Here is a 19,715-nt window from a genome sequence, read left to right on the forward strand (position 1 = left end):
AGTCAACCAGATGGATATGATGAATCTAAGAAATCAATTGACGTCTTAATTTACAGGATCCATGTGACTCGCAACAGCTATCTCTATGGCAATACATTGTGCTGGGCCGTTACAATTGCATCTTTGTGAGAGGTTTTGTGAGTCGCAATAGGTCAAACGGAGAGTTTATTTGAAAGCACATAACACACATACATAGAAAAAATACACTGTGTTAAAAAAAAACATTGCTGCAATGAAAATCAACAAAATGCGCAGTAGAAAAAGAAATCCAAACGCTCACTTTTAACGTGCTGTTGTTGATCAGAAACACAGTTGAGTAGCAACACTGGCGTCACATCTCCAAAAGCAGAAGAAAATCCCTATTTCAAAGTTAGAAGCACAAGCTTCAGAACACGTGATGAGATGAGATGAGGCGTGGCATGTGTAGCTCTTCCCTGGGGGGCTGAGAACCCTAACCCCTCCACCCCACCCCCACCCACACCCACCCAACTCTCTAAAACACAAATCAGAGGGGTGAAAAAAAGCAGCACCTTTCCCTTAACATCTTCCCACATCGCCGCGGAGCTAAAGCTAGTCTGGGTGTTGTTCTCAACAGCTGTAGCGCTGTTGATGTTAACACCTTCAGTGGGTGAACAACACCCAGATAACAACACACAACACACCAGATAACAACACACCTACTCAACTAATCTCTACTCCCCCTGATCCCAGACCCTCCGAAAAGCCTCCTCAAGCACACCTCAAGCACTGCTCTTGGAAAGAGCAATGCCCCTTTAAAACAACAACTGACTCTCCATCTCTACCCCAGTTCCCCATCACACAACCCCTGCCCCAGAAAAACACCTCAAACCCCCCTCTTATGAGGAGCATCAACAAACCAACTAACCCCTCTGGCCTCACTGAGCCCCCTTTATAACAACCAAGAGACCCCTCTACCAACCCATCTAACCCTTCACTGTTTAGGGCTGGAGCTGGGGCTGGCCCGGGGTGGCTGGTTGCAGGGGTCCACAGCCTCCTTGGTGGCCCCTCCGTAGACCTCTACGTCCTGGTCTGTCCAGGGGGCCACGTTGCCCAGTGTGCCCAAGGAACAGGCAGCCAGAGCGGATACCTCAGCAGGCTTCAGGACCCTGTCCCACAGGTTGAACTGGGAGAGCTCCCCAACCAGGGCCTGGGAGGCGTCAAAACGACCGCCCAGCGTGTCCTAGAGAGGAAATATAATATGATAGAGATGATAGAGAGTGAAAGAGAAAGAGAGAGATCAGGGATTACAATACAACTCATCCACCCACCCAGCCACCCACCCACCCAGCCAGCCAGCCAGCCAGCCAGCCAGCCAGCCAGCCAGAAAACTCTGGTTTCTCTCAAGGTTTCTTATTACCTTTCTATCCCTCTATCACTCCACCCCATCCATCTCTCCATTCCTCCACTCCTCCACCCTCCACCTCGACCCCACCCTTCTCACCTGCTCTTGGCACAGGATAAGCCACCTCCCCCCCCCAATCTCTCATCCCTCCACCCCTCCATCCTTCCACCACCCATCACTCCATCCGTCTAACTCTCCACCCCTCCAGACCTCCATCCCTCTAACTCTCCACCCCTCCAGACCTCCAGACCTCCATCCCTCTAACTCTCCACCCCTCCAGACCTCCATCCCTCTAACTCTCCACCCCTCCAGACCTCCAGACCTCCATCCCTCTAACTCTCCACCCCTCCAGACCTCCATCCCTCTAACTCTCCACCCCTCCAGACCTCCATCCCTCTCACCCACCTGCTCCTGCCCCAGAATGAGCACTCCTCCTGGCTTGATGGGGTGCCATGCGGCCAGCCCCTCTCCGCGTCCCTTCAGCTTCCCCCCCTGGTAGGCCTTCCATACCCCGTCTCTGAGGGTCCAGCTCAAACATATGTGCTCCCACACACCCTGGGCAAGGGACAGGGGCAGCTGAGCCACCTAGAAGTGAGGGAAGGTACATTTAGCTCAATCACCAATCAGTCGATCAATCAATCAATCAATCAATCAATCAATCGACCAATCAATGTTATTCATAAAACTATACAAGTATGAACAATAGGAGGAGATAACTGATATGATAATGATACACACACACACTCCTACCTTGTCGTTGATAAGAAGCTCTACAGGGTTGTGTATCCCCTGCAGCAGCACCAGCTCGTTGGGTTGTCCCGGGACGGAGTAGGAGAAGGGTGTGCCGATACCCCCCTCTTTCACCTTGAGCCAGACGCAGGCGGTGAAGGCATACATCTCAGGCATTTCTCTCCGCACCAGGCCGTACATGTATCTGGTCCTCACGGGGAAGGAGAGGACATAGCCGTCTGGGTAGTTGTACTCTGTCAGACCTGAAGGAGAGACAGTATGGAGAGATGGTTTACATTTGGCTCTGTGAAACAGATAGTAGTAGTAGTTGTAGTAAAAGAAGAAGTTACCGTTTTGTCCTTCTTACTTTGCTTTCTAGCAAATCTGGGCTCAACTTATTTGACCTTCTTTTAGTTCCCTATAGTACCCCTCCTCCCTCCTCCCCTTTTCTGTTCCACTCACTCTGTTCCAGCTCTGCAATGCGGTGGTGTAGAGTATCAATCCCTTGGTCTATCTGTTTGTGATGTGTCTGTGTCTCCTTCCTCAGTGCCTTCCGCTCTTTCTCCAGCATCTCAATCTTCCTCTCCAGCTCTCCTTCCAGGTCCTTCCAGGGGCCTCCACCTCCTCTGCCAGGGCCCCCAGGGGCCTTTCGCCCCCCCGAGGAGACACTACCGCCTCCTGTCGTTGATGCTGATGACGGTGACCCTTGAACTTTAGTAGCGATGCCACTGCTGACGCCCACGCCGGCGCTGGGGGATGGAGTCTCAACGGAGAGGTTGAGGGCAGCAGGACCGATCTCCAACTGTGAGAGGAGAGGAAAAGAGAAGAAGGGGTTAGTATGGACGGAGAGAAAGAAAAGAGGAGGTTGTGGAGGAGTGAGTGATAGTGCAAGGAGGGAGAGACAGAGAGAGAGAGAGAGAGAGAGAGAGAGAGAGAGGGAGATGTGCATCAACAAAGTACTGAGTAAAGAGTCTGAATACTTAATGTATGTAAATGTAATATTTAAGTTTTTGTATTGTGTTTAGATTGATGAAGGGAAAAAAACAATTCAATCCATTTTAGAATAAGGCTGTAACATAACAAAATGTGGAAAAAGTGAAGGGGTCTGAATATTTCCCGAATGCACTGTATCTAGTTATTTTGTGAGATACAGATTTACAAATCATGGGAATTTGTCATGCAATGCAGACTTTGACTCTCTCAGAGGTTTGTGTTGCTAGGCAACCCCCTTGCAATTAGCGGGGCAGGATGGCTCCCTCCATAGTTAAAGCCACATCGAGAAATGTGCTAACAAACGTTTGTGCTTTGAAACTAAGTAATGAATCTGCTAGCTTCTGACATGACTTACTGCATCTTTAAGAAAACAACAAAAAGAAAGAGGCATGCAGATAGAGATAGAGATAGGGTAAAAGTGGAGAGAGAGACAGAGACAGATAGAGATAGAGATAGGGTAAAAGTGGAGAGAGAGAGAGAGAGACAGAGACAGATAGAGATAGAGATAGGGTAAAAGTGGAGAGAGAGACAGAGACAGATAGAGATAGGGTAAAAGTGGAGAGAGAGAGAGAGACAGACAGAGACAGATAGAGATAGGGTAAAAGTGGAGAGAGAGAGAGAGACAGACAGAGACAGATAGAGATAGGGTAAAAGTGGAGAGAGAGAGAGAGACAGAGACAGATAGAGATAGGGTAAAAGTGGAGAGAGAGAGAGAGACAGAGACAGATAGAGAGAGGGTATTAAAAGTTGGAGAGAGAGAGAGAGAGACAGAGACAGATAGAGATAGGGTAAAAGTGGAGAGAGAGAGAGAGACAGACAGAGACAGAGACAGATAGAGATAGGGTAAAAGTGGAGAGAGAGAGAGAGAGACAGATAGAGATAGGGTAAAAGTGGAGAGAGAGAGAGAGAGACAGACAGAGACAGAGACAGATAGAGATAGGGTAAAAGTGGAGAGAGAGAGAGACAGACAGAGACAGATAGAGATAGGGTAAAAGTGGAGAGAGAGAGAGAGACAGACAGAGACAGAGACAGATAGAGATAGGGTAAAAGTGGAGAGAGAGAGAGAGACAGACAGAGACAGATAGAGATAGGGTAAAAGTGGAGAGAGAGAGAGAGACAGACAGAGACAGAGACAGATAGAGATAGGGTAAAAGTGGGAGAGAGAGAGAGAGAGAGACAGAGACAGATAGAGATAGGGTAAAAGTGGAGAGAGAGAGAGAGACAGACAGAGACAGAGACAGATAGAGATAGGGTAAAAGTGGAGAGAGAGAGAGAGAGACAGAGACAGATAGAGATAGGGTAAAAGTGGAGAGAGAGAGAGACAGACAGAGACAGAGACAGATAGAGATAGGGTAAAAGGGAGAGGAGAGAGAGACAGACAGAGACAGAGACAGATAGAGATAGGGTAAAAGTGGAGAGAGAGAGAGAGAGACAGAGACAGATAGAGATAGGGTAAAAGTGGAGAGAGAGAGGAGGTGAATAGAGAGGGAGAGAGAGAGAGAGAGACAGAGACAGAGACAGATAGAGATAGGGTAAAAGTGGAGAGAGAGAGAGAGACAGACAGAGACAGAGACAGATAGAGATAGGGTAAAAGTGGAGAGAGAGAGAGAGAGAGACAGAGACAGCAGATAGAGATAGGGTAAAAGTGGAGAGAGAGAGAGAGAGAAGCTAGAGATAGGGTAAAGTGGAGGGAGAGAGAGACAGACAGAGACAGAGACAGATAGAGATAGGGTAAAAGTGGAGAGAGAGAGAGAGACAGAGACAGATAGAGATAGGGTAAAAGTGGAGAGAGAGAGAGAGAGACAGAGACAGATAGAGATAGGGTAAAAGTGGAGAGAGACAGACAGAGACAGAGACAGATAGAGATAGGGTAAAAGTGGAGAGAGAGAGAGAGAGACAGAGACAGATAGAGATAGGGTAAAAGAGAGAGAGAGAGAGACAGATAGAGATAGGGTAAAAGTGGAGAGAGAGAGAGAGAGACAGAGACAGATAGAGATAGGGTAAAAGTGGAGAGAGAGAGAGACAGACAGAGACAGAGACAGATAGAGATAGGGTAAAAGTGGAGAGAGAGAGAGAGAGACAGACAGAGATAGGGTAAAAGTGGAGAGAGAGAGAGAGAGACAGAGACAGATAGAGATAGGGTAAAAGTGGAGAGAGAGACAGAGACAGAGGACATATAGAGATAGGGAAGAAGGAGAGAGAGAGAGAGAGAGAGACGAGAGAGATAGGGTTTAAAAGTGTGAGAGAGAGAGAGAGAGAGAAGAGACAGACGACAGAGACCCAGACAGAGACCAGAGACAGATTAGAGCTAGGGTAAAAGTGAGCGAGAGAGACAGACCAGACAGCGACCGAGACAGATAGAGCTTAGTGGTAAAAGTGGAGCGAGAGAGAGAGACATATAGAGATTAGGGTCAAAAGTGGCGAGAGCGGAGACAGACAGACAGAGACAGAGTGACAGATAGAGAATAGGGTTTAAACGTGGCGAGAGAGAGGACGCGTGAATAGAGAGGGAGCGAGAGAGAGACAGAGGACCGAGACAGAGACCGATAGAGATAGGGTAAAGTAGTAGAGAGGAGAGGAGGTGAATAGATGAGGATGAGAGAGAGAGAGACAGACAGAGACCGAGAGAATAGAGATTAGGGTAGGTAAACGTGTAGAGAGAGAGAGGAGGTGAATAGAGAGGGAGAGAGAGAGAGAGACAGACAGAGACAGAGACAGAGACAGATAGAGATAGGGTAAAAGTGGAGAGAGAGAGGAGGTGAATAGAGAGGGAGAGAGAGAGAGAGAGAGACAGACAGAGACAGAGACAGATAGAGATAGGGTAAAAGTGGAGAGAGAGAGATGAGGTGAATAGAGAGGGAGAGAGAGAGAGAGACAGACAGAGACAGAGACAGATAGAGATAGGGTAAAAGTGGAGAGAGAGAGAGGAGGTGAATAGAGAGGGAGAGAGAGAGAGAGAGAGAGACAGACAGAGACAGAGACAGAGCGAGCGAGAGAGAGAGAGAGGGAGAGGAGGTGAATAGAGAGGAAGGGAGAGAAAAATGAGTTGGTGTAGCTGAAAGAGGAAGGATGGAGAAAGAGAGACAGAGACAGAGTATGAAAGAAAGTGAGAGAGAGAAAGAGAGAGAAAGAGTATGAGAGAGAAAGAGAGAGAAAGAGTATGAGAGAGAGAGAGAGAGAGAGCAACTAAGTACAAGTAAAGTGAGAGGGTTGCGACAAGAGAGAGCAACAGGAGACAGACACACACACAGAGATACACACAGACAGACAGACTGAAAGAGAAGATGGGAGGCAGAGAAAGGGAAAGAGAGACAGAGAGAGAGAGAGAGAGAGAGAGAGAGAGAGAGAGAGATAGTTGACGTGAGGAGAGATTGAATGCCTGGACAGCTATAGACTACATTCACACTCACTGTTCCTTGACTGTGCAGTATGTTAGAATGCACTGGGAAATGTTAAGTGTCTCAAGCAATAAAATAGCCTCTCTTACATCAGACTGACTCTCCCTCTTTCTCATCTCTCTTCCTCTCTCTATCATCTCTCTTCCTCTCTCTATCTCTCTATCTCTCTTTCTCTCTCTCTCATCTCTCTTCCTCTCTCATTTGCTCTATGTCCTCTCTCTCTCGCCCTCACTATCTTCCTCACCCTCCCTAGCTCTCTCACCTCTCTCTCTCTCAACTCTCTCTCTCTCACCTCTCTCTTTCTCTCATCCTCTCTCATTTACTCTATGTCCTTTCTCTCTATCTCTCTCTCTCTCTCTCACCTCTCTCACTCTCTCACCTCTCTCTTTCTCTCTCTGACACGTACACACTCAATACCTTTAAGACAGCAAGCTACAGCAAAAACACAGGTGCACACACACACACACACACACACACAGTATGGCTTAAGTCTCAAGGTCTCTCCTCTCTTCATATTTTATTGATGTGGACGGATGCGGATGTAAGAGCTGCGTGGTGAGGGGGGAGAGACAGCACATGAAAGAAACTATATCCCCTTGCGCTGAGGGAGTGGGTGAGTGTAATGATGCTGATGAGAGAGGCTGTGAGTTGGATGGTTGGATGGATGGATGGATGTGGAGGAGAGGTGGAGGAGGGAGGGAGGGAGTCAGGGATCCTGATGTCGATAAAGTCAGGAGGGAGGGAGGAGGGAGGGAGGGAGGAGGGAGGGTAGGGGTGAGTTAGAGGTCCTGAAGTCATTCAAATAATTGATGTCATTAGGATATTCTAGCCGTTAGGAATACTAGACCCATGGGCATTTACCTCGTTATCACGTGATATAGCCTATGCCTCGCCCCATGCATCACGGGCGCACCAAGTGGAGGTTCTAGAATTGGGGCGCCTCTGTTTCCGCGCTGATATTGTAGCCTATTTGTTGCATAAGGTTGAGACTTTGGATTGTGCAACATGTCTGTCTGTCTTTCTGTCGGTGTTGGATATTGCTAACAATTGGTGGCGACATGTTTTTCATTATTCTGGATTATCTACTGAAAGATTCACTCTGTTTGGGGGCAAGCAATCAGTAGCCATATAGTCATATTGCATAAATCTCCCTTAATCATATAAATAATCCATAGGCTAACCGTAGTAGGCAATAGCCTATAGGCCTAGCTCAGTGACTGACTGGAGATGATCAAGACATTATAAAACACACTGGGACATATAGGCTAAGCCTATCAAAAGCGCACCTCAAGGCGCTAACGTGTGTTATACGCTCTCCAAGGCGCATTATCTCTACTATTGAAACTTTTTACAAAAGTAGCCTATTCATACGCTTGCCTATAGCTAGCTTATATCGAAACTGTATACGACTACAGTCTGTGGCTTTGGGCTATAGGGTAAGCTATACTCAATATTCACCCAACCCACCTCCAGTTTCTCGATGCGGTCTTTCAGGTTGAGAATGGCCCTCTCTAGCTCCTCCACGGCTCTAGCGGTCTGCAGCTGCACAGCGGCCGACGAGCTCACATCATCCCCGGCCATGAGTCGGCGTTTGCCCGCCCAGGCCCCCAGGCTCCGCTCGGAGTGCCCGGGACTCCCGTCCTCCAGGCCGCTCTCGCACTCCGACAGTTTCCCCGTCAGCTCACGGATGGTCCGCTGATCCATGAGTATCTGGCCGTTCTGCTGCACCACCGTCTGCCGGAGGTCGTCCGCGGTGGTCCGGAGGAAACTCCAGTCTTCATCCACATAGAGTGAAGGGTCGTCCGCCTGCTGCTTCATGCTCTTGGGCTTGCATTCTCCGGCGGGAATCGGAGTGCAGATGAGCCGGCTGAAACTGAACTGTTTCGGCGCCCCTCCACCACCACCACCGGTCACCTCCCCGGGGCTGAGCTCGTTGAGAGTGGAGGGACCCCCCAGCCCGAGCCCCAAGCCGCCTCCTCCGCCGCCCTCGTAGGATTCAGCACCATGGAGAGCGCCCAATGGACCGGCGTGAGCCACGGAACCCAGGGAAAACAAGGGCTCAGCAGACAGAGTCGCGTTGTCGGACAGGTCCTGATGCGCGGCAGCTTTCCGCGGGTAAACACTGGCGATGATGCAGATGACCGCGCCGAGGAAGACCACGGATCCAGCACCGACCAAGACGACAACGAACTTCATAGCGGCTGCGTGGCGAGATGGGCTAAAGCGATCGATAGATTAGCCTACAAATCAGAGATCAAATTCCGTTGGAAAGATAGATTCTACTGAAAAATAAGGTCCGTTTTTCCCCCTCACAATCTAGATTACATTAGGCTATGAAAATGCTATAGCCAACATCACTCGTGCGATTTCATAATCCGCTCCTCGATAGCCTATCAGTTGATTAATCTACCTGCTTTTTTATATGATTAAATAAAACGAATAACCTAGGCCTATATTATAATACGCCCCCCCACCCAAAAAAACAACACCTCCAAACGCGCAAAAAACAAACGACAGCGGTTGACAGACGCGTTTGTTGCGTTTTTCTCTAAATGTAGAAATACCGATTGTTCTGTCAGCAGGCCTAAATCGAAAGACCGTCTCCCTCTCTCGGTGTTGCTAAACTCCGCTCCTGTCCTCCGTCCGTAGTTACTATGGGAACCGTGACAGAGTAGGCGGGGAGACAGACGAGGGAGTGGAGGGTGTGTGTGTGTGTGGGATGTGTCATTGGAGGTGAAGAGGCAAATAACATTATGAACACCATCTAATACGATAGAGGTGTGTGTGTGTGTGTGTGTGTGTGTGTGTGTGTGTGTGTGTGTGTGTGTGTGTGTGTGTGTGTGTGTGTGTGTGTGTGTGTGTGTGTGTGTGTGTGTGTGTGTGAGTGTGAGAGAGAGAGGCCGAAATACTACACCCGTTTATGGATTGTGTGTGTGTATGTGCGCGCTCACAGCAGATGCGTGTATGAGGCATACATCCTCTATTACCAGACCGGAACATAAACCGACGCTTCGATACGACATCCCCCACGCACAGCACGAGTCTAGTCTAGTCTGCCTGGACAATATACTCTAGTAAATCAAATCAATTGAAACGTTATTGGTCGCGTACATATTTTGCAGATTTTATCGCAGGTGCAGCGAAATTGTTATGTTTTTAGCTTCAGCTCTGTAGTAATATCTAACAACACAAAACAATACAGACACATCCCCGCACTCAGAACAGCCTCACTCTGTCGTGGCATGGACTCTACGTGTCGAAAGCGTTCCGCAGGGATGCTGGCCCAAGTTGTCACCAATGCTTCCTATAGTTGTGTCAAGTTGGCTGGATGTCCTTTGGGTGGTGGACCATTCTTGATACACACAGGAAACTGTTGAGCGTGAAAAACCCGTCAGTGTTGCAGTTCCTGTAACAAGCCAGTGTGCCTGGCACCTACTACCATACCCTGTTCAAAGGCACTTCAATATGTTGTGTTGCCCATTCACCCTCTGAATGGCACACATACACAATCCATGTCTCAATTGTCTCAAGGCTTAAAAATCCATCTTTAACCTGTCTCCTCCCCTTCATCTACACTGATTGAAGTGGATTTAACAAGGGACCAATAAGGGATCATAGCTTTCATCTGGATTCACCTGGTCAGTCTGTGTCATGGAAAGAGCAGGTGTTCATAATGTTTTGTATACTCAGTGTATGTATATGATGGTGTGCATAGACGGTATGGACAGTTTATGAATAGAAAAAGTGTGTACAGCAATAGTTAGGATGAGCCTTGACTAGAACATATTATATACATATGAAGGGGGTAAAACAGTATGTAAACATGATTAAAGTGACCAGTGTTCCATGACTATGTACATAGGCCAGCAGTCTCTAAGGTGCAGGGTTGAGTACCGGGTGATAGCCGGTTAGTAACAGTGACTAAGTTCAGGACAGAGTACTGAGGCCGGCTAGTGGTGACTGTTTAACAGTCTGAAGGCCTGGAGATAGAAGCTGTTTTTCAGTCTCTCAGTCCCAGCTTTGATGCACCTGTACTGTCTCCGGGTTCTAGATGGTAGCGGGGTGAACAGGCCAAGACGTGGGTGGCTGAGGTCCTTGATGATCTTCTTCTTCTTCCTGTGACACCGGGTGCTGTAGATGTCCTGGAGTGGCAGCCATCCCACTAGGAAGTCCCATCTGTCCAGTCCCTAAACTGCAATGGGAGGCCAGCCAGAGATGGTGAGAGGAGAGAGGGTGAGGAGAAGGGAGGATGGGCTGGTTCTGGGAGAGAATGGAGGAGGAATGGGGAGACCAAACTAGAGAGGATTGAGGCCATCCAGAGCAGGGCTGGCTGGGGTCGGGAGAGGAGAGCATGGGTGGCCTGCCAGAGTATGGGTGGGCTGGGCTGGATGGGAGAAGGTGGTAGAAGAGGTGAGGACATGGATGCTAAAGGGAGATGAAGGATTGAAGGTGAGGAGCGTGGTAGAATAGGACGATAGTAGACAAGGCATACAAATCGAATCACATTTTATTGGTCGCATACACATGGTTAGCAGATGTTAATGCGAGTGTAACGAAATGCTTGTGCTTCTAGTTCCGACAGTGCAGTAATGTCTAACAAGTAATCTAACAATTCCACAACTACCTAATACACACAAATCTAAAGGGGTGAATGAGAATATGTACATAGAAATATATGGATGAGCATGGCCGAGCGGGATAGGCAAGGTGCAATAGATGGTATAAAATACAGTATATACATGTGATATGAGTAATGTAAGATATGTAAACATTATTAAAGTGCCATTATTTTGAGGGGTATTGTATAAAGTGACTAGTGATCCATTTATTAAATTGGCCCTTAATGTAGGCAGCAGCCTCTGAGTTAGTGATGGCTGTTTAACAGTCTGATGGCCTTGAGATAGAAGCTATAGAAGTCTCTTTGTCCCCGCTTTGATGCACCTATACTGACCGAGCTTTCTGGATGATAGCGGGGTGAACAGGCAGTGGCTCGGGTGGTCGATGTCCTTGATGATCTTTTTGGCCTTCCTGTGACATTGGGTGCTGTAGGTATCATGGAGGGCAGGTAGTTTGCCCCAGGTGATGCGTTGTGCAGACCTCTACCCTCTGGAGAGCCTTGTGGTTGTGGGCGGTGCAGTTGCCGCACCAGGCGGTGATACAGCCCGACAGGATGCTCTCAATTGTGCATCTGTAAAAGTTTGTCAGGGTTTTGGATGACTGTCGCATCTTCCTCACCAGGCTGTCTGATGTTTGTCTGTGATGTGTATACCTAGGAACTTAAAACAGGTCGTGGGAAGGACAATGGGGAGAGAAGGGGCTATCTTTGCTCACAGTGTGTCCACAGATATTGTCTTAAGTTCTGTGTTCCGTGGCTGACCCCTGAAGGCCACCAAAGCCCTGGAAGCACAACCATCGCCCCAACCTTCATCTCTTCAAACCTTTTCTGAGTGCAGGCTGAGCAAAAATCCTGCCCATGTGACCTGTGTTAACAGTGCCACCATGTGGACCATCAGGGAACTACCAACACAGTGGTCTGAGCTCAGGCCAGTTTCCTCAGACCTACTGCTCGAAGTCTAGGACTAGGCTTGATCCGGGCCTTGGAAACCAGCCATAGAGAATCAAACACAACTTTCTCCTTCAGTTGAAAGCCAAGACTCCAGATTGAATCTCCAAATGGAATCTTAAAGCGATAAACTCACAAGAATCACCATATAAGTGGTCAGAGAACTCCTCTGTAAAGAACTGAAGAGATGAACGACAACAGGAACTGTCTTGAGGTGTTTTTTTATTAAAAAGCCTCGCACAACAGAACATATACAGAAAGCAACAACGAACGAACGTCAACATGACCACGCTCACCTTACCTGTACAATAAGGGCTCGCAAAACATGCTTCAGCTACATTATTACAACGTTACCGTCGACATTATCCTCGTCATTATCATCATTATTACCATTAACACAATTCAATGTACATCATTCATATTACCAATATTACGAGACAAACTGCAGTCTTGACACACATTTATAATTCATTAAAAATCAGGGGTTTTCCATTCTTATCAAACCCATATTGGACATGAATCAAAAACAACAATAACAATAAAAGGTCATTATTAAAAAGGTAAAGCATACATGTTACACTTCATTCAAAAATATATAATGAGGTACATAAGCAAAAGCCCTCGAAATGAACCCCCCCATAAAACAGTTTACATGGACAAACATTTCATATTTGATTCTTCAGGTCGGCTTCTTGTCATTACATTAAAGTGCCAATGACATGGCTCTTGAAATTACATCCAAAAAATGACAAATTAAAAAAGAAAGATAAAAAAAAACAAGAGAAATCTAGAGCCCTGCTTGGTATAAATGTAGGCCACTATGTCAAGTTGTACTACCTATTTATATCAACTATTAAAACATCACCAAGAAGTACATGAACACTCCTACTGGCTCAACCAATGAGTCAACAGAATCTACTGGTTTAGCCAATGACAGTCAAGAGAATCTACTGGTTTAGCCAATGACAGTCAAGAGAATGTTTTTATCCATTAACAGCTGAATGATGATGCGTTTGTGGTAGGATTTGTATTATTATTATCACAGTATCAAAGACTAGACGACACTCAACCATTTTTACATTTACGTCATTTAGCAGACGCTCTTATCCAGAGCGACTTACAAATTGGTGCAGCTATCTAATACAGTATATGGACGAGATGCAGTGGAGTTGGAACTGAGCAGCTATAAGGCAACACATGCTTTTAAATATTGTAATAATATTGTACAAATACACCAGACAGAGAGAGAGAGAGAGACAGAGAGAGAGAGAGAGAGAGAGAGAGAGAGAGGGGCCCTATAGAAACAGGGGCAGCACCAGAAGATGGTCAGATCTGGGACCAGGATATCAGAACGCCAACACAAACTGGTTCAGAAGGCCATTGAGAGGTTTGGACTACAGGTTATTCCACAGAGAATATCTGGTAGGTAGGTACAGACATGATGCAGAGAATATCTGGTAGGTACAAACAGACGTGTTCACGGTGGATAGGTTACATACTACATCATCATTAATCCCACTCCATGCAGTCCACGGCTTAAATAATTAGAGAGTCAGTTTAGAGTCTTGACTGAGGTTCCAGGAATACTGAACATTCCGGAATCTTGAAGGCGACAGCGAGTTAAAGGCAGGCGTTGGAACATGGCAATAAGAAAAGCAATAACTTAACTTTCTACGCTTTCACCGCTTATTTGTATTCTTTTTGCAGCTGAATTAACATTGTGCGTGCATATAAATATATACTTATATAGGCCTGTGCATTCGAGAGAGAGGAAAAAAGAAGGGCTTGTAATTCACATGTGGATATTGGATACGGAAATGATACAGAATACGGTTGTTGTCACTAATGGAGTCAAGTGCGTTGCTAAATATCTCAATGTAGAAATGCAGTATTGCCGAAGCCCAACAAAGCAAGTGCAACGTCATTTCAACACCTCATTTAAACCTTAGAGTTGGACTTCCAATGGAAAAAATGGGTATAAATATGAACAAATAACAAACACTGTTTGGTTGTATGAATTTCCCTACAATAAAGATTGAATTGATTTGAACGTTATTATGACTGAAGGTTTCTATTACCAGCCTCCAAACAGTCAAGGTTGTGAGAGTGGACATGAATTGAATAAACTTTATTGATCCTCAGAAGAGAAATCATGCTGCATAAAGATAGACAATCAGCATTATTATAGATGTATATTGCACGCCCTGCTGTTAGCTTTTTATAGTTCTGTTCAAAAAAATAACGCTCTTCAATATTCAATGGCCTGAATTTCATTATTATTGGAAGTTTTTTTTAACCTTCTGTGTTAAAATAGCATTACTCCCTAGCCTGGTCCCAGACAATGACCACAGGAGTTGGCCAAGACAGCACAAACAGATCAGGGAGCCAGGCTAATTCATTCATCTCCACTTCTTTAATCTCTTCCTATGGCTTGGATTGTGGGGGGTTCTTCAGTAGGGGTGGTGGTGGGGGGGGGTGAGGAGGTGGTATTTTCGGGGAGTATTGGTTGGGGGGAGGAGGGGCGAGATGAGGGGGAGGGGAACTCTTTGATAGTGACGGTGAGGAGGTTGGTGGTGACGTCGGTCACGACCACGTTGGCGCTGCTCGCCACCATCTCTGGGTGCCAGTCGGGGTCGCCCTCGGCGGGGACCCTCTGAGGATTGGAGGTCAAGGGGCAGGCGCCAGGAGGGTGAGGGGGGGAGGCGGTACTGACGGAGGGCGGCTGGCGTTTCTGCCGGCGCCGACGGCGAAGCTTCCTCTTCCCCTCCTGAGGCGCGGAAAGGTCCAGAGCATCAGCATCATCCTCTTCATCAAAGGAGGAAGAGGAGGACCCGGAAGCAAAGGAGAGGGAGGGGAGGAGGGGGTTTGGTCCTTGTTCAGGGCTCTGGTTCTTCTGGAGCTCTGGGGGGTGGCTAGGGGTAGACTGGGCAGAGGAGGCCGAAGCCTGGGCGCTCAAGTTGGGAGCCGACCCAGAGGCCCCAGTGGCGGGTCCAGGAGGGGTAGGATGGTTCTGGGCGGGTGTGGTGGATCCACTGGAGCTGGAGGGAGGTGGCTGGGTGTCCCTAGCCCCTGAGGTCCCTGTGCTGGAGCCTGTGGCTGAGTGTGGAAGGTGTAGAGGTCCGGGGCCGCCACACTGGAGACCAAACGGCTTCCCGTACATGGGGAACCCCAGCATGGGCTGGAAGGGCCGGTACGGAGCCTCTCCACTCCTCTTCCCTATGATCCTATTTCGGGAGGGGATGTTCTGACGACCCCCTTGGAGGGACATGGAGCCGGATGGCGCCCTCCGGTTACCCCCGCCGCCCCTTCCTCCACCTCCACTTCCTGGTTTGTCGATGACCTTGAGGTTCAGGATGATGCGACCCCGTTTGACCTCGCGTGGTTTGACGCGACGATTGAGGATGCGGACGGTCTCTGAGAAGGGGGAGACGGGGGGCCGCGAGGGGAACCCACTGGGGCCGGAGAAGGATCCGGGAGTGGCCAGGGGGTCGGGGCGAGGTAAGGGGCGGCGGGACATACTAGTGCAGCGTCGAATGTCTTTCTTCAGCTTGTGTGTCGCTGCCAGGGAGTTGAGTTTAGGGGAGGGCGCTGGAGAGGCGGAGGGGAAGGAGGATGAAGGGGCTCGAGGAGAGGAGGAAGAAGTGGAGCGAGGCGCTCGAGTGGTGGGGGTCTCTCTCTTCTGGGCTCCACGTGCCTGAGTAGGGAGGAGAGAAAAGGAGAGAGATGAAAGTAAAGTGAGTTGCAAACTCAAAAGGAGAAAATCATCATCATAACCTCCAGCAGGAAAGGTTTTGTCTTGCTCTTACATTCCCATTGGGACCGGTAATATATCAGCTAATCCTAATTTTGGTATGGTTGTGATAGTGGTAGACAAGAACATCCAAAACAATACCTTGGCAGGAAGGTTTTTGGGTTTTGGTCCCCGCTTCTTTGGTCCGTGGAGTTCTCTCTCACGCTCTCTGAGAAAAAAAACAAAGGGATTACAATTAATCACCCGATAAAGTCAACGTCACAACAGTGAAATACGTTACACGTTTTCCTACCCTGACCCTAGCCTGCCTGGATACAATAGGCTGGGATGGGTTTAATTGGGATTGTTTCTTACCCTGACCCTAGCCTGCCTGGATACAATAGGCTGGGATGGGTTGAATTGGGATTGTTTCTTACCCTGACCCTAGCCTGCCTGGATACAATAGGCTGGGATGGGTTGAATTGGGATTGTTTCTTACCCTGACCCTAGCCTGCCTGGATACAATAGGCTGGGATGGGTTGAATTGGGATTGTTTCTTACCCTGACCCTAGCCTGCCTGGATACAATAGGCTGGGATGGGTTGAATTGGGATTGTTTCTTACCCTGACCCTAGCCTGCCTGGATACAATAGGCTGGGATGGGTTGAATTGGGATTGAGCCAATTATTGAAGTAATAACATCTAGGCCTCCACTGATACAGTTCAAAGCCAACTAAGGGAGAAGTTTATTAATGTAACATCCTGTTTCTCATACATCCCAACTTCCAGTTAGACAGGGATGATCAAAAGACCGGGGGGTGGCTCCCCAAATCACACCATATTCCCTACGTAGGGCATTACCGTTAACCAAATCCCTATGAGCTCAGGTCAAAAGTAGTGCACTATATCGACAATAGGCTGAAATATGAGACAGACTGGGTGTGTGAAAGCAGAACAGCGGACCCCAGGACGACTAGCTAGCGGTTGGTTGCTATGGCGTCAGCTAATAGGGATCTGAATGAAGAAAAAACTAAAAGAATAACAGTTAGACGTTTGTTTGACTAAGACTGGACGGACACACACACACACACACACACACACACACACTTCTACTGACGGGATCATTTTAGTGCCATGTAAACACGATCCCTCTGTAAGCAGCAGAGTGCTTTGAAGTGGGTTTGGCAGGAAGAGACAAAGAGAGGACTTGCACAGATATAAGACGTTTAAATATAGACGGAGTGAAAGAGATGGAGAGAGAGCGCAACAGAGGGAACAAGGAGAGAAAGATAGAGGGGAGCTGGAAAAATGAGGGAGAACAGGAAAACTGACGTTGGGATGAGAGAGAACAGGAGAGAGAATTGTGTTAGACTTGTTGATGATTTCTCAAATGTCCTTACCGTGTCATAAACATCACTTGTCTTAAAGGAATTGAATAATGTGTAAGAATTGAAATACTGTTAACTGTTCCACTCACTTCTGTTCAAATCCTGCGATCAGTCTGCCATCCAGGATATTCTCTTCTGGTTCCCAGGTACTGTGTCTAAAGCAAAGAGGTGCCACAATTGTTCAATTTCTACATTTACATAACCTGGGAAACAGTATGTTTGTGCTAACATTCCACTGCACGTTTGGCACATGACACAGAGTACAAGGAGCGGAATGTTAGCACAAAACAGGCCTGGATTTCAGGCTAACATTTTCATGTTATGGTATAACTTGGAGACGTTTTAGTCTATTAAAGATGTAGCTACTAGGATATATGTTCTATAAAACACAACATGTCTCTTCAGACAAGGTGATTGCTGGTATGCAAAGATTTACAATTCTGAATGAATTTTTTTTAGTTAGGAACGCAATCACTTACTTCAGTGCCCATCCTTTCCATTTCACTAGGTATTCTAGGCGAGACTGAAGAGAGAAAGGTACAGCAGAATGAGAAAAATCCCAAAAGTGTTCAATACTGTATTCAGCCATTTAATAGCTAGTGTATGAGCAAAAATGGCTTCTTATTACCTAGCTATTCATGATCACTAAGATAAATATTAAGACTAACGTATTACTCTAAATAATACGTAACTCAATACATTGACTATTATAAACTGGCTCAGTTCTGACTAACAAATTGGCTGGTATGCCTGTCTTGTTTTGTCATTTTAGAGGGAAAAGCTGCTACAAAACACCACCATCAAGCAGACACAGACAAGCTGGCTAGCAAATTAGTTCCACTGGCATCTGGACAAAACATTTACCCAAGCTAGAGAGGGAAAAACGGATTTAGCTGCTATGTAGCTAAAGTTAATAATGACACACAGTCGACTTTAATGTATGGTTTGGCGAGATAGCCTATGGTATGCGGGGTGCAATCATATATTTATAGTCCAGCAGTCTGGGTAAAAAGTCAAAGACAAAGCGTAGATTTGCATTGAACGCAAACCCGGCCTTTATTTTAATTGCCATTGCTAATTAGCTAAAGTTTATGTTGTATTTACACGCCGACTCATTTGTGCAACGTTAGCTAGCTATTTTTTACGACATTTCACTGCAAACCATCAGCACAGCACACTTGCTAGCTTCTCGGCTAGCTAAAACGGCTAGCTAGAGAAGCATCCGCTTGCTACTAGCTACAGCAAGGCCTCCCCGTTGTCATTAAAAAACAGATCCTCGGTTCTCGCCCGCGAAGCACGCCGTGGAGACCCTCGCCCACGTCTGCTCTTCTGCAGCGACAAAAAAACGGCGGCATGCTCACCTTGCGAACGCGGCGTTTCAGAATGGCTTCCGCGGCGAAAACGCGTTCCCCGACCGCAGAGAGCTCCATCTTTCAATGCCCGACTGCTCTCTCGGTCCAGACGACCAACTCCACTGTCTGGTGGCAAAACCAGAGCAGACCACTTTCTCTTTCCCCCAAATCTGTCACAGTGGCAGCAGACAGCACAACAGAGCACACACTACACTCCAAAGCAGGAGAAAAGAGGCGCTCTGTCACGTGGACGGGGTCAGCCCCCTTTGGTCGTCCTGGCAACGCAGAAGGCGCTCGACAAGACGCAGAAAGGGCAAGTTGGCGTTTTTCGTCCTGAATCTTGTTCTGGAGGCAGCTCTGCAGAGTGGTCACTAGCTGGCACAGCCACCAAGTCATACAATCTGCTAACCTTAACATATTAAGTACGCTTTTGTACTGTGCATTTTGCCTTTCCCGATTTCAATGGTAATGAATGAGGTAGCCTGTTCCCAAAACTGTTATTGTGCTGCCTTGCCAACTTCTATGGTCATTGTTTAGCGTGACAGTGACCATAGGAGTTGGCAAGACAGCACAAACCGGCAGGGACAAGGAGGAGTCTTGGACACAAATAATCTCTTTGTGCTTTAAAGACCTTTTGTTACAGAAGAAAAAGGAAATGGCGGGCTGCTACCAGTAATTTAGGAGCAGTGGAGCACTCTGTTATAGTTGGCTATTTTGCTAATGACACAGGGAGAGAGGGAGGTTAAACTATACTGAACAAAAATATAAAACGCAACATGTCAAGTGTCCCATATTTCACGAGCTGAAATAAAAGATCCCAGAAATGTTCCATATGCACAAAAAGCATATTTCTCTCAAATGTTGTGCACAAATTTGTTAACATCCCTGTTAGTGAGCAATTGATCATTTGTCAAGATTATCCATCCCCCTGACAGGTGTGGCATATCAAGAAGATGATTAAACAGCATGATCATTACACATATGTACCTTGTGCTGGGGACAAGGTGTAACCACACCAGCCCAGGTCCTCCCCATCAGGCTTCTTCACCTGCGGGATCATCTGAGGGGGGAGGGGAGCTGAGGAGTATTTATGTCTGTAATAAAGCCCTTTTGTGGGAAAGACTCGTTCTTATTGGCTGGGCCTAGCTCCCAAGTAGGTGGGCCTATATCAAATCAAAAATCAAATCAAATTATATAGCC

General features: G+C 47.3%; 1 protein-coding gene across 1 annotated transcript; it reads right to left on the minus strand.

Annotated features, from left to right (window-relative positions):
* Positions 1–496: 496 nt before the first annotated feature.
* On the minus strand, positions 497–18,779 carry LOC115147889 (uncharacterized). Its single transcript, XM_029690149.1, has 10 exons — positions 18,525–18,779; positions 17,643–17,686; positions 17,253–17,318; positions 15,939–16,005; positions 14,466–15,740; positions 7,951–8,718; positions 2,555–2,894; positions 2,114–2,355; positions 1,769–1,948; positions 497–1,201 (listed from the first exon to the last, which is right to left on the minus strand). Exons 1-10 carry the CDS (start codon positions 18,591–18,593, stop codon positions 953–955), a joined length of 3,300 nt encoding a protein of 1,099 aa, XP_029546009.1. The 5' UTR covers positions 18,594–18,779; the 3' UTR covers positions 497–952.
* Between the last annotated feature and the right edge of the window lie 936 nt (positions 18,780–19,715).

The sequence above is a fragment of the Salmo trutta genome, chromosome 14 (assembly GCF_901001165.1).
Source record: "Salmo trutta chromosome 14, fSalTru1.1, whole genome shotgun sequence".
Lineage (NCBI taxonomy): Eukaryota > Metazoa > Chordata > Actinopteri > Salmoniformes > Salmonidae > Salmo > Salmo trutta.

Coding starts and splice junctions, on each gene's coding strand:
- LOC115147889 (XM_029690149.1), bottom strand. CDS start 18,593: ATGGAGCTCTCTGCGGTCGGGGAACGCGTTTTCGCCGCGGAAGCCATT. Junction 15,741..15,938: donor CCAAAAACCTTCCTGCCAAG/GTATTGTTTTGG, acceptor CTCCCTACTCAG/GCACGTGGAGCCCAGAAGAG. Junction 8,719..14,465: donor CAATCCAAGCCATAGGAAGA/GATTAAAGAAGT, acceptor TTTGTAGGCTAA/TCTATCGATCGCTTTAGCCC.